General features: G+C 42.4%; 1 protein-coding gene across 1 annotated transcript; it reads right to left on the bottom strand.

Moving 5' to 3' along the window:
- Positions 1 to 618: 618 nt before the first annotated feature.
- On the bottom strand, positions 619 to 15,244 carry Bcl10 (BCL10 immune signaling adaptor). The gene is made up of 3 exons (XM_008826244.3): positions 14,933 to 15,244; positions 6,005 to 6,293; positions 619 to 2,454 (listed from the first exon to the last, which is right to left on the bottom strand). The coding sequence occupies exons 1-3, from the start codon at positions 14,987 to 14,989 to the stop codon at positions 2,096 to 2,098; spliced, it is 705 nt and encodes a 234-aa protein (XP_008824466.1). The 5' UTR covers positions 14,990 to 15,244; the 3' UTR covers positions 619 to 2,095.
- Between the last annotated feature and the right edge of the window lie 882 nt (positions 15,245 to 16,126).

The following is a 16,126-nucleotide window of genomic DNA, read 5'->3' on the forward strand; positions in this document are numbered from 1 at the left end:
CTCCCTGCCATGATGGACTGTAATTCCCTTGGAACCCTAAGCTCAAATAAACTCTTCTTTCTGTAAATAGCTTTGGTCAGTGTTTCTATCACAGCGACAGAAAAGTGACTAATACAGACTCCAATACGACTTTGGTTAATAATAATGTATTAAGATGATGCATCAATATTGGCCCTCAATGGTAACAAGTTACCATGGCAATATAAGAAGTTAGTATGAGTGGAAGAATTATTGGCAATTGATTACTGCTGGGTGAGGAAGAGCTGATATTCTTGAAGAGAGAAACTCTAGATAGGCTGACTAAACCCCAGTGGATGAACTTGCACTAAGGGACATCTCAGGACACTAACTTTACAAAATAGGCCTTAATACAAATGACAGAATGTATGAACTCCAGTGGGGGGAGGGGGCTATGGGAGGGTGCCACAGGGGAAGGAGGAAAGGAGTATAAACATTTTATGTATGAAATACACAAAAATTCAATGAAAATTAAAAAAAAAAAAAGGTATGGGAAACCAGGAGGATTCAGAAGTATTTTAAAACTACTTTTGTTCAACTTTTCTGTTAAACCTACGACTCTACCAAAAACTATTGTTTTCAAAGGCAATAAAAAAAAAATGAGAGCAAATTTTTTATTTTTGTACTGTGTTAATCTGGTATTCCTGAAAAGTAACTTTTTTGTTACTGTATTAGTTAACTTAGTAATGTATTACATCCCATGTCAAGCCATGTTCTCATTTAAACTCCCTCTTCTCTCCTTCCTTCTCCCTACTCCACCCCTTGCCCCTTTCCAGACAGTCTCCACTATGTAGCTCAGGCAGGACTAGAACTCACCCAGGATGGTCTCAAACTCATGATTGTCTTGCTTCCTGATCCTAAATGGTAGAATTATAGGCATGTGCCTCCACATCTGGCTTGGAATAATGTTTTCTATTTAAAAACTAGTATAAATACAAAAGGCTTAGACATTTGAAAATTAGACATTTTGTGTTTTTGATTCTAAAACATAGTACTACATTAAAAAAAAACCCTTTATTGTTAATACCAAATTTTCATTTCCTGTTTTTTAAATAACAGAAATATCTAGGAGGCGGATGTCAGGAACAGGTAAAATTATAATTTAAATAAAAACAGTTCTTTTAAATGTGTAAAGTTAGTCAAGCTTTGTAATATAATGAAATGACAGGTGTTGCTAATGGCTTGATTGTTTCAAATATTAAAAACAGAACTACACACATTCCAAAATCAATTATTCTAGTCATTTCACCCATATAGCAGTACTCATTAGGAGAATGAAAAGTTCAGAGAAAGATGTTTTTTGAGACAGGGTCTCACTCTGTAGCTCTGGTTGTCTAGACTTGCTATGTAGATCTGCTTGCCTCTGCTCCCCCCGCCCCCGTAGTGTTGGGACTAAAGGTGTGCACCTCCATAACAGGCAAAAGTAATTTTTAAAAATCCCATCAATCCAATAGCTGAAGTTCATATCAGTATCATCTTTAGGAACAAAAATTATGAAGCCAAGACTGAAAAATCCAAAGGAAGCCATATCAAGTGGAGAGATTAGGAGAGAGGAATCTTGGCACAGGTCACAAGTGGCTCACATGCCACCAGCATGCTAGACTTCTCAGGACGACCGAGGGGGAGACCCTCCTGGTACCCTGGCAGCTTTCCCACAGTGGCTGGCTTTATGACAAACAAAAACAGCTTATTGCTAAAAATTTACTGCTAAATGATTGGAAAAAAAACCTGAGACTGAAAATTTCTAGTACAAATGCACTAAGAAGCACTATTCTCAGCCCGAGTTGATTCCCAAATTGAGAAATGTTCCCTGTAAAAATTAAGTCTTACAACATAAAAAAAAAATTGAAACTATTAAAACACCTAAAAAAGTAAAAAATATTGGAAAGTATATCCCAACACGATTTACACTCAGCTGCCATATAGGTATGCTGCTTTTATTTTAAAAATCCTATTTACAAAGAGAGTATACACTGTGTTTTAAAAGACAGGTAAGTAAATTGTTACAATGATTTTATAAAAAGATTGTATCCTTTAAAACACTTTTTGTCACTATTTAAAGGAAGGCAGGAAGGTGTCACTGGCGTGAAAGAGCCCGAGACCTCAGCGGAAGGAACATCTCACTGGAGCTTGCACAAGTTCCTCCTTCTTCCAGCTGCAGCTCAGGTGGCAAGGGAGGGGCACCAGGGTCCCCAGGGCGGGGAAGCGTGGTTGAAGAGAAGCTGCTGTTCTCAGTCCTGCCCACTTCCAGGACAGGCAAATTCAGAGATGCATCAGTAGTAGAAAAGAAGGGAGCGGTGCTGGATTCTCCCTCTGGATGGTACATGGCGGTGGATGCTCTCCGTTTGTCAGAGAAATTACTCTCGTCTGAATTGGACCTAGAAAGGTTGTTTGTGGCTCCAGCTGGAAAAGGTTCACAGCTGCTACATTTCAGTCCTACAACAAAATGATTCAGAAGCAAATGAAAAAGAACTAAGAAGTGGAACCCACTCCTACCTCCTAACTTCGAAAGGATTATAAACTAGTTACCACACAACCAGTTTGTTGCTTTTTAAGGCAGGTCTTGTGTAGACCAGGCTGGCCTTTTACTCCATCTTCCTGCAGCCCCCTCCTAAGCACTGGGATTACAGATGTGCACCACCATGCCCAGCATCAGAATTTCAACGGCAATTTATAAAATCTGCCATCCACTGCAAGTTCCATTTGCCCTTCTCAAAAAGAGCACTATTACTTACATTTTCGAGCTAAGGAAACAGCCTCAAGAAAGCTGAGTTCACTTGCCGTTAACCATGGAAAGATATGAAGAAAACAAGGCAGCTCAAAAATTTTCTCATAAAATCACTTTCACAATACGCCTTTTCCCCCCTTGACAAATCTCACCAGGTAGCCTAGGTTAGCGCTGTACCTGTTATGTAACTCAGACTGGCCTAGATCTTTGGCTCTTCCTGCTTCAGTCTTCTGAGTGCTAGGATTACAAGTGCCATTCGCACCTAATAAATATTCTTTAGCAATTTGGTACAAAACAATTAGCTGGTTAAAAAGAAGATTTAACTGGGCATATACTCAAATTCTACAAGTCATAATGGCTATTACTGGTTTGTGAGTCACAGGTGTGTTACTCTATTAAAATAAGGAAACAGGCAGCAGACAGTAAGCCACGCCGAGCACTGCAGGACTACTGTGGGAAAGTGAGAACTGTAAGCAAATAGTGTCCTGGTTCTCAGTCTACAGTTAACTTAAAACCAAAGGATTTTATGTCCAAACACATAATGAACAATTAGCCTCAGGACTGACAGAGCAAACACAAACACAATTTACCTTTCTGTTATGCTTAGCAGACAACATAGCTGTGTAAAGGCACAGAAGTTCCTGAACTGACAAATTATAGGTAAAACCAATAAAGTCTAGAAGTATATTTGCATGTCATATTTTCTGCTAATTTAAAAATATTTAACACTTCTGTCCTACGCTACATAAACTATCCCATCTCTTTCTCTTTTTTCCTGTTTTCTGAGACAGGATCTTACAGTGTAGCCCAGGCAGGTCTTGAAAGCACAATCCTCCCGCCTAAACTTCCCGAGGGCTGGGCTTACAGCTGTGTACCACCACACCTGACTCAGAAATTTATTACTATTATTACTTTAAAATTATGTGCATATGCACAGGTTTGTACACATAAATGCAGTGCTAGACTTACAGGGTGCTGTGAGCTGCCTGATAGGAGTGCTGGGAATCGAACTCAGGTCCTCTAGAACAGCAGTATGTACTTTTTTTTTTAAATTTTATTTTTATTTTATGTTTGCGTGTACTGACTACATGTATGTGAGTGCATCCGTGTTGTGCCATGCCGTGGAGGTCAGAAGAGGGTTTCACATTCCCCTGGAACTGGAGTTAGTTTGTAGCCACAATGTAGGTGCTGGGAATCGAACCCGGGTCCTCTGCAAGAGCCGTCAGTGCTCTTAACCGCTGAGCCATCTCTCCAGCCCTGCAGTATGTACTCTTAACCACTGAGCCATCTGTCTAGCCCCAGAAATTATTTTCTTATATATGACTCATGAGGGGAAACTCGGTCATAGCAAAGACACAGAGATTAGGAGTTCCTTGAGAGCAGATCCTTAAATTATTCATTTCTCTATCTCCAGTGCCAACAACAGCTGGAGTACAGTTCTATCACAAGCACACTTAACATAGTGCTCTGGAGAGGCAAAGAGAGAAACGGGATGGTGTGGAGCAGCAGGCTGGGGTTTGAATTGTGCAGGCAGTTCTCCACAGGATTCCCATCAGTGTGCTCTGGGTGAGGGTGAAATGGGAGAGGAAATCTGCTCTGTTTAGTCTCAATTCCCATGCCTCTTATAGGCTGAGTATGATTCTGGGGTTTAGACTTCCATATCTTATACATGATTCCATAAGTACATGCCAACTACTGCTGATGATCAACAGGTGGGAGAAAACAGAAAAGCATAGTCGAAGTTAATTAAAATCCTTTATCTATATTCTTTTGTTGTCTGAAGTTGGTTCTGACCCTATAGACCAGGCTGATCTGGAACTCAGGTTGATCTTGAACTTGTGGCAATCCTGTCTCAGCTTCTTAAGTCTGGGAATATATGCATGAGCCACACAGTTTCTATGTCTTGTTCTTAAAATATAATATATGGTGCTTTCAGAGCTTATTTTTTAATAGGTTAAGTTTATATTATACTTTACAAATAAACTTCTATAAATATTGTTAAATGAATACAAATATAGGAAACTGAGTGATATACTTTATATCACTTTTTAAAAATATTTTATTTATTTTATGTGTATGAGTGTTATGCCTGCTGTAAGTGCACCTGTGTCATGCAATGCCCCTGCAGGACAGAAGAGGCTGTCGGATCCCCTGGAACTGGAGTTACAGACAGTTGTTAGCTGCCATGTGGTAGCTGGGATTCGAACCCGGGTCTTCTGCAAGAACAGCCAGTGTTCTTAACCGCTGAGCCATCTCTTCAGCCGCTTTTGTAATATGATATATCTGGTTTAAAAAAAGCAAACTGAATATAATTCTGACACTTAAGTTTTTGTTAAGAAAAATGGTCATTTTTTTCAGCTTCCTTCCCTCTTTTTTTTTTGGTCTTTTTGAGACAGGGTCTCCCTGTAGCCCCCAGCTGGCCTTGATATGACAGAGATCCAACCTGCCTCTGCCTCCTGAGTGCTGGGATTAAAGGTGTACACCACTATGCCTTATTGCTTTTACAGTTTTGTTTTTTTTTTTCAAATTTTCTTTATTATTTTTATATTATGTGTATGAGTGTATTACCTGCATGTATGTGAGTGCACCTGTGTCGTGCAAGGCCTTGGAGGCCTCGGAGGTCAGAAGAGGGCTTCAGATTCCCCTGGAACTGGAGTTAAGGATGGTTCGTAGCTGCCATGTGGGTGCTGGGAATCGAACCCGGGTCCTCTGCAAGAGCAGTCAGTGCTCTTAACCGTTGAGCCATCTCTCCAGCCCCCTGCTTTTACAGTTTTAAAAGCACTGTTAAGGGCTGGAGAGATGGCTCAGTGGTTGAGCACTGGCTGGTTCTTGAAGAAGACCCAGGCTTGAATCCCAGTACCACATGGCAGCTAACAACTGTCCATAACTAACTCCAGTTCCAGGGGATCTGATACCCTCTTCTGTCCTCTGTGGGCACTGTATGTCATGGGTGCACTTACACACATAAAGGCATAACACTCATTTACATAAAATAAAGATTAAAAAAAAACACTGTTAAATTAATCATCCTTTGGGGAGGTGGAGAGATGGCTCAGTGGTTAAGAGAATTTGCTGTTCTTCCAGAGGACCCCAGTTCAGTTCCCAGCACCCATATGGCAGGTAACAACCCAATGCCATGTAACATCCTCTCTGGCCTCTCTGGGCATTGCACACATGGTGCACTGACACGCATGCAGGCAAAACACTTATACACATAAAAGTAAAATAATCAACTGTCCGATATCCAAGATAGCTTACCTTTGAGATGTTCTAGCTTTATATTTCTGAGTTTTAGCACTTCATCTGTTATCTTCTGTATGAGGAAGTTCTGTGTTTTTTCCCGTCGAATAGATTCAACAAGGGTGTCTAGTCCTTTGGGGTTTTCTTGCAAGTAGTCTAACAATTTTCCAGCCCTTTTTCTACTTGAAGTTCGGCAAGAAATTTCTTCAGTATCTTCTCTGCTGAGTATTTTTTTTGCACGTAGATGATCAAAATGTCTCTCAGCTATGATTTTTTCACATAGGTAAACACGCAAATTTTCTAATGCCTAAGAGACATAAAATAAAATATGCTTCAATGTTATTTTTTTAACACTCAGAAAAATCACAGGGCATTATTAGTTAGGAACTTTCACTGGTGAGCACACTGTCCTGAAAACAGGAGGCTCAGGCCCTTGAGAAGGCATGTTTAAGTAAGAGGAAGTCCAAACAGACATAAGCAGATCCCAGGCACCCCTCATAGCTCTGCCCTGCTCCTTTCTGACACCTGAAAACAAGACTGGTCTGTTGTGAGGAGGGACCTAGGTCTTTAGAAACAGGAAGTCTGCAGAGGGCCATCTGGTTCAGGGGTAAAGATAAGAACAAAGATTCTACATTTTAGTAGCATCTAGTAAAGAATTTCAGAATTTTGGACCAGGAAGGATAACTTAGTGGGAGGTTTCACAATTCACAACTTTCTTATGCTTGTAACTAATTATCCCATCACTTTAAAGTGCAATCATTAAAAACAAACAAAAAACAAATCCTTGGTAGGGCCGGTATGTATCTGCTTTGAGGTCAGTTAGGGAAACCATAACTTACTGAGTCATTCTTGGTGGAAGGCAGAAGGATGGATACATAGGGAGACAAATAGTGTTAGAAAAAATAAATTAGGAAAAAGATGACAGAAAAGCCTAGATTAAGAGGGCTTAATCAATAGAAATTCAGGTTAAATAAATATATAAATAAGAGTCAGTAAGAAAAATTTTAGAGAGGACTAACGGGAGCCAAAATAGGGGTCAAAGAAAACAATTCGAAATTTGCAGAAATGACCTTCCATAAGATATTCTGAATGCACTGAATTTAAGCTATGAGCATAGATTAAAAGATAAATCTGAAAAACCCTGTCTACTGCCATCTTTACTGCATATGCTGATGATTCACAAATTTATGTCTGTGATCAAGACATCTTCCACTTTGCTATCCAAGGACTTCAAATTCATCATGTCCAAAACCAAGTTTATCGTCCCCATCATTTTCCTGTTGTTCTCAACATCTGCATTTACTATAATCCCAGTTACCATCATATATTCAGCCATGCTACAAACCTGCAACTCATCCTCAATTCTTCCTCTCTTTACTCTTGCCACATCCGATCCATCACCCACCAAGTCCTGTCAATCACCACCTCAGCTCTATTGCTGGCACTGCCCTAGCTCTGGTCCTTATAGTCTACATGGGAATGATAACAGAAAACAAACTCCATTTCCTACCTCCTTCCACTTTCTCAAATCTCTTTTATACATTTATTATGTCTTCTAATTTTTCAAGAGAAAATGGTAATCCGGTGTTACATAAATTATACTAACACTGTGTGTTGCCTATGACCTAAGGGTGTGTTCTTAACTCTGGCAGAATAGTTCAGAAGTTAAGAGCATGATTCTGGAATTAGATCAACTTCTGTTCAAATTCTGAATCTGTGACACATTTCTGTGAGAAATGGAACAAATTACTTCACCACTGCAACTTCAGGACCCATACTGATAAAATAATGATAAAAAACTACTCATTTGTAAGACTAAATGGGATAGTGTATATGAAGGCTCAGCACAGTCTGATACATAGACTAATGACTTTGATTATGACAAGAGTCTTGATACTAAGGTTCTGGCCCACCTCTCCAGTTTAATTATCACTGCTCTACCCTAGAATTTATGCTCCACCTATGATTGCTGACTGTTGCTCTATGGTCATGCTGCTACCTTTGTCTTACTTTCCTCTTCTCAAACTCTCAGCTCCCATTCATCCTTTAAGATCAGCCATTGGTCATCTTTGAAAAGCCTTACCTTAATGAGCTAGACAATCCCTCTTCTTGAAGCACCCTGTGAGTAACACTTCATCATTCTGTACACCAGATCTCCACTTCTTTCATCTCACCTCCCACTTCATCCCCAGACATTTCCATTCTGTCTGCTCTTCTTCCCAAAGTCACCAATAACCTCCTTACTGGCAAATCAGGCACTTTTCACCTTCGTCCTACTTGACTTCTCAGCAGCATGGACACAGCTGACCACTCCCTCCTCTACTTTCTCCTTGTCACATAATATGACTATCCAGATTTTCCTTTGATCTCTATGGAACTTTTCTCCCCACTCCCTACTCCCATCTCTCTCTTCAGCACCTTGCTATGTAGCCCAGTCTGGCCTCAAAGTTGTGATCCTCCTGTCTCAGCTCCTGAATGCTGGGGACTACGGGACTAGCTCAGCTTTCTTTTCTGATCTTCAGACTTGGTAGATTTAACTGATTTGATATTTCTACTTATTAATGGGATTCTACTTTTCCTTAACTTTCAGCTTTAAAACTAGAAACCTTAAAAAAAGATGCATCTGGAATTCTGCTTTATCCATTTCCACTGCCCTCACCCTGCTCCACATCACCATCACCTTGCATTACTATATAGATAGAGTCTTTTCCCTGCTTTTTCCCTTTCACTCTCTTGAGGCATACAGAGGCAGCTGGATCTTTAAAAACCAACCAAACAAGGGGCTGGAGAGATGGCTCAGTGGTTAAGAGTACTGACTGGTCTTCCAGAGGGCCTAGGTTCGGTTCCTAGCACCCATGTGGTGGCTAACAACCATCCATAACACCAGTTCCAGGTGATTTGACACCCTCTTCTGGTCTCTGCAAGTTTTCAGGCATGTGGTACACTTACATACATGCAGGCAAAACCCTCAATACACATAAAAATAAATACATAATTAAAAACTCAAAAGAAAAATCTGTAATTCCTCAGCAAGCCCCTACTAGGAGCAAAGCGAAGTCCTTCATGAACTGATTCTGGCCACTTTCCTAATCTCACCTAGTGACCCCTGCTTTCCTTCAATATTCTGAAGTCACAAAGGTCTTCATTGTCTTAGGTCCCTGTCAAATTCTATTCTGTTTCATGCTCTGAATGACTTAGGGGACTTGGAAGCTCCAGAACTTCCCCCACAGGGTCCCATACAACCCCTCCCTTCTCCTTTCCTTGCCCTAGGCTTGAAGGTTCTCTGCTACAAACTCTCACTGGTCTACGACGACTTAAGGTGGCTCAGAAGCTCTGATGGCATAGCACTCCTGTCTTCCATCTTTCTCTCTTTCTCTGTCCTCTTCCAGTGTGTCTCTTTCCCCTTACGTTGCTGAGGATGGTCTCTGATCCCTGGCTGATACTGTTATTTTCAATCTAATTTCAGGTCTCCTTTTCTTCCAACCTTTTTTTCAAGGCTGTCTCTCTTCCTCCCTCTAACTAGTCACAGTTCCTCTTACTTTAAACTGGACTCTGCTACCCCCTCTTGCCTGTCTTCTTAAATCCCTCTCTCCCTTAGGACTCAGGGATTTCATTAAGCTTCATTGACTTATTTTTTATTGTAACACAGCTTGGCACCAATATAAACTTGGTAATCGGTCCCAAATTCTACAACTTCTGCCACCACACAGGCAAAATAATCCACCCTCCCCCAACCCTTGCTCTGCTTCTGGGCCCTGCCACAGACATGTAGGTCTCTGTAAGTTTGTCCGCTTTTCTGAATTCTTCAGAGATGTGTAATTTCTCTCCTTTTCTTTTTCATACCCATTTTCTATACATGCTTTCTTAACGCTTTGGGCTCCCCTAGCATCTTGTGCTTCTTTTCTTTAAAGCTTTCTTCTCCCCACCATGTGGCCATTTCTTTCCTTGACTTTTCTCAGGTTTTGGGGCGGGATGGGGGCGGGGAGGTGGTTTCCTCTACCATGGTTCTTTAAAAGATAACAGTCTGAGGGGCTTGGAATTTGGATGCAGACAGCATCAGGGTTATTTGCGCTACTGGAAAATGTCCTTTATGTTTCTCTATGTTATGCAAGTGTTACCTTTGGTGTTTTCCTTTGCCTGTAACAAGATAATTTGGCTCAAGAAGAACTAGGCTTTACCTCCTTGAACCAGATGTATACAATACAGAAAGAAACTGAATCTTGACCATCTTATTTCTTGTTTATAGGTATGTGATATGACCCACCCTCTTCCTTCTAAAAAACTGTAAATCAGGGTATGGGGGAAAGAAAGGAGACTGCTTCTGTTTGTAGTAGAACAGATTTCATTTGAGACAGCCCTAAGAAAGTTGTTTTAAGTTCCTTTCCTGGGCTATGCATACTTATTAACCTGTGATGTTCAATCTCTTTTTCCTGACTTAGGCCCACTCTTCCTATTATCTGGATAGCCCTCTGTATACCTAGATCTACTAAAGTAGTCTTAAATTTCCTAAGGTCAAACTTCAGTTAAATATTTAATTCCTATAAACTTAAGTAGCAAAATATATCTAGTTAAGGTTTAAGAATATATGGTTTCTGCTCAAGCTTTGTGTACATATTACATGGTAATTAAAAGTACCAGACTGGTGTAACTAATCTAACCCTCTTGGATGTTTAACAGCCTTACTTTTAGGCCCATAATAATCTGGACAGAGGGACTTAAAGGGACAATTTTTTGTTCCTTGCCCTCAAGGTTGACTAGTCCTAGGGGGGACTATCTCTCACAATGTCTTGTAACTATAATGAGTCACTCGTCCTCCTATTCAGTGAGGCCATTGAGACCCCAGTAGAAGGACTCAAACCAATGTCCAGTCTAAAAAGAGCAGGATCAACATAGAGCTTCCAAGCAAAGCCATGGTCAGGCAGGAACTTTGACTTAATCCTCACATAGATGGAACTGGTAAACGAAAGGCCTAAGGAACCAGAGGCTCCTCCCAAGCCCATGTGACCCTGAGGAACAGATCCTCAACTGATTTTAGAGTAAAAATAAATTGCCTTATTTGGGCCAACTGGTCTTAAACACCCAACAGGAAGGTATAACCAAAGATTTAAATGATTGATATATTTCTTTTAAGAGTCCAATGGATTACACTTCCCAGATATTAGGCTTATGTTCATATAAGATGTTATTTAGACAATTTCTCACTAATGATTTTGTTCTTAATAAGAAAATGCTGCTCAGGTGCAAGACTTCAAATCCTGGTCTAATCAACTCTGCAGTGCCTACATGCAGCCAAAAGGAAAAACCCACTACTGTTCTTATCTAAAAATTAAATGATGGCTAAATTTCTTCTCTCTCCTTGTCTAGACTAGGCCATTTGGGAGGGAACTCACACTGTGAATCTAGCTACTCCAACAACTATCAAAGTACCTGAAAAGTAAATCCTGAGTCCAGTTATGGCAGCCAAAAAAATAAAAGAGGAGAAACCCAACAGATGAATGCTTTTGGAAGCCCTCATCAAGAAACTCTGATTTGAACATTTAAAATTTATGCTGTTCTGACTTCTCTTGGTTCCCTGCCTAGAATTTGTGCCTAACTACTCTTACCTTTACTTCTATTTCCCCTCCTCTGCCCATTGATATCCACCCTTCTCATGATTATTCCACACCTTTTAAATTTTTTTGGGACAGAATCAATGAGATGACCCAACAGTCAGTGAACCAGATGCTCTTAACTGAATTCCCTCAGGTCTCCTACCACTGCCCACCTGCCTGCCTAATCCCACACTTCAGACTGATGTTCCAGCCTCTTGAGACCACCCCTCTTTGCAGATGTCACTATCCAGCAGAAGTAAAGAAAGACCATTATTGCCCCTTATCATCAACAAAAGGCTGGAATGTTAGGTTCTTGGCAGACTCCCAAAATGGCAGTGCAGCTCCCAATATTCTAAAATAGCAGGTCTGAGCTTAGCTCAGGTTAATCCCTCTGCTTATCAGGAGTCAACCAATCCTGAAACTAAACTGCCCAGCCTATGTCATGGAAAGTTACCCAAGCATCTAACTGCCTATCAAAGATGTCTGACTTCCCCTGCTGGCAGCTGCTCTCTGTGATCCCAGGAGGGGTCCAGCGGTTTGTCCCCCATGGAGTGGTCTTGATCGGTGGTCTTCACTGCATGCTTCCAAACATCACTGTCTTGGTGTCTGTTTCCCCCAGCACTTCCAAATGTATAACTGTCTATGTATTATTTTCCCACTCTAATGACCTATTTGAAGCAGGTGAGACCAGAACACCCTATTTAATACACACCCTGCATTTCAGAGTCTCAAGTAGTGTTCATTGCTATCTCCTACTGTTCAAGAAACGGTGGGATTTTAAAATCAGAATTGTGTCTTAGTTTTTAAGTTTTGTTAGAACCAACTACATGATCAGCTCTGCAATACCATGTAAGCTATATTTGTTAAATTAACCAAATTCAACCAGAAAAGATGTATTAAATAATTAGATGAAGAAGGGAAGGAGGAAACAGTGAAAACATAGTGCTCCCAGCAGGATCAGTGCTAGAACAGTGTTCCCATACTTACACAAAGAGGACACATAACAAAACTCTCAGTGGATGCCGGAAACCTCAAACAGTACCAACATGGCATCAGTAACTAATCTAATAAATAAGACAGCTACTAAGTGACTAAGGGGGCAGGTAACATATAGTGTGATGTCCTGGACAAAAGTATGATTCATGTCCCTGGCCAGGTGCAGTGGGATGGTACAAGATTTCATCATGCTACTCAGAATAATACTTAATTTGAGCCTTATACATTATAGATTTCCCATGAAGTATTTTTGGACCATGGCTGATCACAGATAACTGAAACCACAGAAAGCAAAACCTGAAACCAACAGGTGCTCATGTGGACAACTTCCTACCATTCACTAAGATAGGTAACACTGAAGGAATACCGAGCAGCTACGGAAAAGGGGAACAAAAAGTTTAATTTTGGTAACCTGAGAACAATCTGCAAGATACTAAAACTTGATTTCTAGTCTGTATTTGGAAATAAAAGTCTGGAGTTGAGAGAGAAGGAAGTTCAAAGGTGTGGAAGAATTGCTAAACTTGTTATAAGCCATTGTGAAAATAGGATAAGTATATAAGAAAAAAGGATTTCTTATAGACATCATGAAGCTCTTCCAGTTTCCTCAAGGCCATGAATTTAACACAGGTGTAAACTGGAACTGGCAGAATGGATAACATCAATGAACCGAGAGAAGTAACAAAGCTCTGGATTCTGCTCTTCACTCTGTACCCAAACACAGGTCTCCTTTTCTCCTGCTTGTAATCTCTCAGGTCATGTTTTATCAGCTACAAAATGAACAGCAATTCTCTTCCTTAGAGGTTATTGTAATGACTGTAGGAAGACAAAAACTGTGAAACAGAATCTGGAGCACAGCAGCCCATGTCTTGAAGTTCATGGGGCTGCTTAAATAAGGGATGGCCTCTTAAATACGACAGCACTTATTTATTCCATTGTAGATATCAACATCCTAGTCTTAACTAGAATGTAAAGCATGGCCTGATTTTCTGTATTCTTTAAAAAAAAATCTTGTATGTCTGTATTGCCTGCATATGTGTAAAGTGCACCTGTGCCATGCAATGCCCTCAGAGTTCAGAAGATGGTGTTGGATCCCCTGGAACTGGAGTTACAGATGGTTGTTAGCTGCCATATGACTGCTGGGAATTGATCCTGGGTCCTCTATACGAGCAGTCAGCGTAACCTCTGAGACATCTCTCCAGCCTCTTAAAAAATGTTTTATTTTTATTTTATGTGTATTTATGTATTGCCTATATATATGTAAATGCACCAGTTTCCTGCAATAGGGAGGTCAGAAGAGGGTGTCTGATTCCCCTAAATGGGAGTTAGGTGTGGTTGTTTAGTACCATGTGGGTGCTAGACACTGAACCTGGGTCCTCTGCAAAAGCAGCCAGTGCTCTAACCACTGAGCATCTCTCCAGCCCCGATTTTCTCTATTCTTACAGCTAATGGGTACTTTCCATAAAGTAAAGCACTCTCCAAACTCTACTGAGGAACGGAAGCACAAGTCCCTGGCAGCATTTCCTTCTAGTAGTGAGTCACACTAATTGTAATTATGGTTACAGTGTAATATACCTAACAAGGGGTAGAAAAACCGATCTGAAGCCCATCAGCAACAACCTGCTGTCAAGTTTGCAAAGATGATTTTGTTAAAGCACTGCAGAACTAAGACTTCATGCTGAGGTTCTGTTTTCAATCTGAATTCATGTGAAGTATGCAAAAGTAGTGCTCATCGAAGCTTTATCCAGCCAAACAAGTAACTAAACACAAAGAAAAAAGAAGCAAGTCATAGCTCAACAAAGTCAACTTTCATAAATATTCAGGTGCGTGCAAGTCCTCCGTGATCCAAGCAGAAGTTTAAGAACTTAAGCCATTAGATATTTTCAACGTTTACCTGTAAATGAAGTCTCAGTCAGATGTCCTCACACCCACTTCTATTTAAATATGTGGGCGTTTGCTTACTAGGGGAATTCCAGGCTGAGCGTTCAGCTGGCAAGCTTTCCCACCCCCTGGACACAAGTTCCACCCCTGTGCTCTACGTGGTCCAGTTTCTGCTCCAGGGCATCCTGGGCAGCCAGACTCCCGGTCGACGCAGTTCCCAGGGCGTGGCGTGGGGGATCAAGAGGGGACTGGCAAGAAGCACTCAAGACCGGCGCGGAACAGCTCAACCCTGGACCCACCGAGGCCCCCGAGACCCACCGAAGTCCGCAGGATCCACCGAGGCCCCCGGATGCGGGCTCGCCCAGATCCTGCAGTGCCTGGACCTTCCGCTCTTTGGATTCGAAGTTTCTCGCGACTGCGATCCGGGTTTCCGCTTTCCTCCGCCCCCGCCCGGCCCGCGGCGCCCGGCCGAGCTACTCACGTCCTTCTTGACTTCAGTCAGGTCCTCCTCCGTCAGGGACGGCACGGTGGGCTCCATGGCCCAGGCCGGGTTGGCGCTGCTTTCGGGTTCACGCCGCCCAGCCCAGGCTCGGGGCTCCCGGCTCCCGGAACAGGCGGCGACTTCGGGGACCAGAACAGACCCAGTGGGACACCGCCGGCCCCGGGAAGCAGGGCGGACGGCTGCGGAGCAAAACGCCCTACTTCCGGCTCCTCCTCTGAGGCCCGCGGCGCCCAGCGGGCAGTGGCTTCCCTCAGCCTGACGCACAGGCGCAGGCACCGCCCCTCGGTGAGACGGGTCTACCAGCAGGTCCCGCCCCGTCCCTGCGTCAGCCAATCACTGCCAGCCCGCGGGACTCCCGTCCTCACCCCGCCCCCTGCCGGCGCTCCGGAGTAGTTCCGCCCACAGGAGGTGCCCCAGTAGCCACGCCCTACGGACCTTTGCATGAGGCTGCGGATTGGCCTCCCGAGAAGGATTCGTGTCTGTGGGCGGAGCGGGTGGCCGCTTCGCCTAGCGGGCTCTCCCCGCCCTCGCAGCCTGCTCACTAGGGTGGAGTGTGGGCTGGGTCTACCCGGGCTTTGGGGTGGGCTCTTCTCCCTTTCCCTGCAGTTTCCTGTTGTTGTAGTTGGTCCAGGTTTTAAAATTACTCGGTCGTACACAAACACGTACAGGTGTACAAAACACATGCACGCACAGTTTAACTACAAATTGAAATGTTGGAGGGCATGGTCCGGCACCTGCGTCCTAGCACTAGGGAGAGAGGATCAGAAGCAGGACGATGAGATCCGAAAACACACACACACACACACACACGACCCAAAACAAAAAACAAAAAAAAAAAACCCTAGGAAACAAGAAATCACCTACGATCACCTGCGATCCCACCACTTAGACTCCTAAAGTAATCTTTGGGTACTTTTGGTCACTGTCATTATAATCGTATTTTCCCCCTCATTTATTAATCCGCGTAGAGAGATAGGGTTAATAAGCTTCCGGGGCTGCTAGAAGTATATTTAAAGTTCTTAAGGTGCTTGACTCACAGTTGCGTGTTGTTTTTTATTGTTATCTTTTATCATTCCTCACTAAGTGTTCTACGTATTTTGGACTGTGGGCATTCTTTATTTTATTGGAGGAGACTGATGGGTTTTGCCATCTGGTAGTCTAACGGCAGCAATG

The sequence above is a fragment of the Nannospalax galili genome, unplaced genomic scaffold (assembly GCF_000622305.1).
Source record: "Nannospalax galili isolate Female #2095 unplaced genomic scaffold, S.galili_v1.0 scaffold9, whole genome shotgun sequence".
Taxonomy (NCBI): Eukaryota; Metazoa; Chordata; class Mammalia; order Rodentia; family Spalacidae; genus Nannospalax; species Nannospalax galili.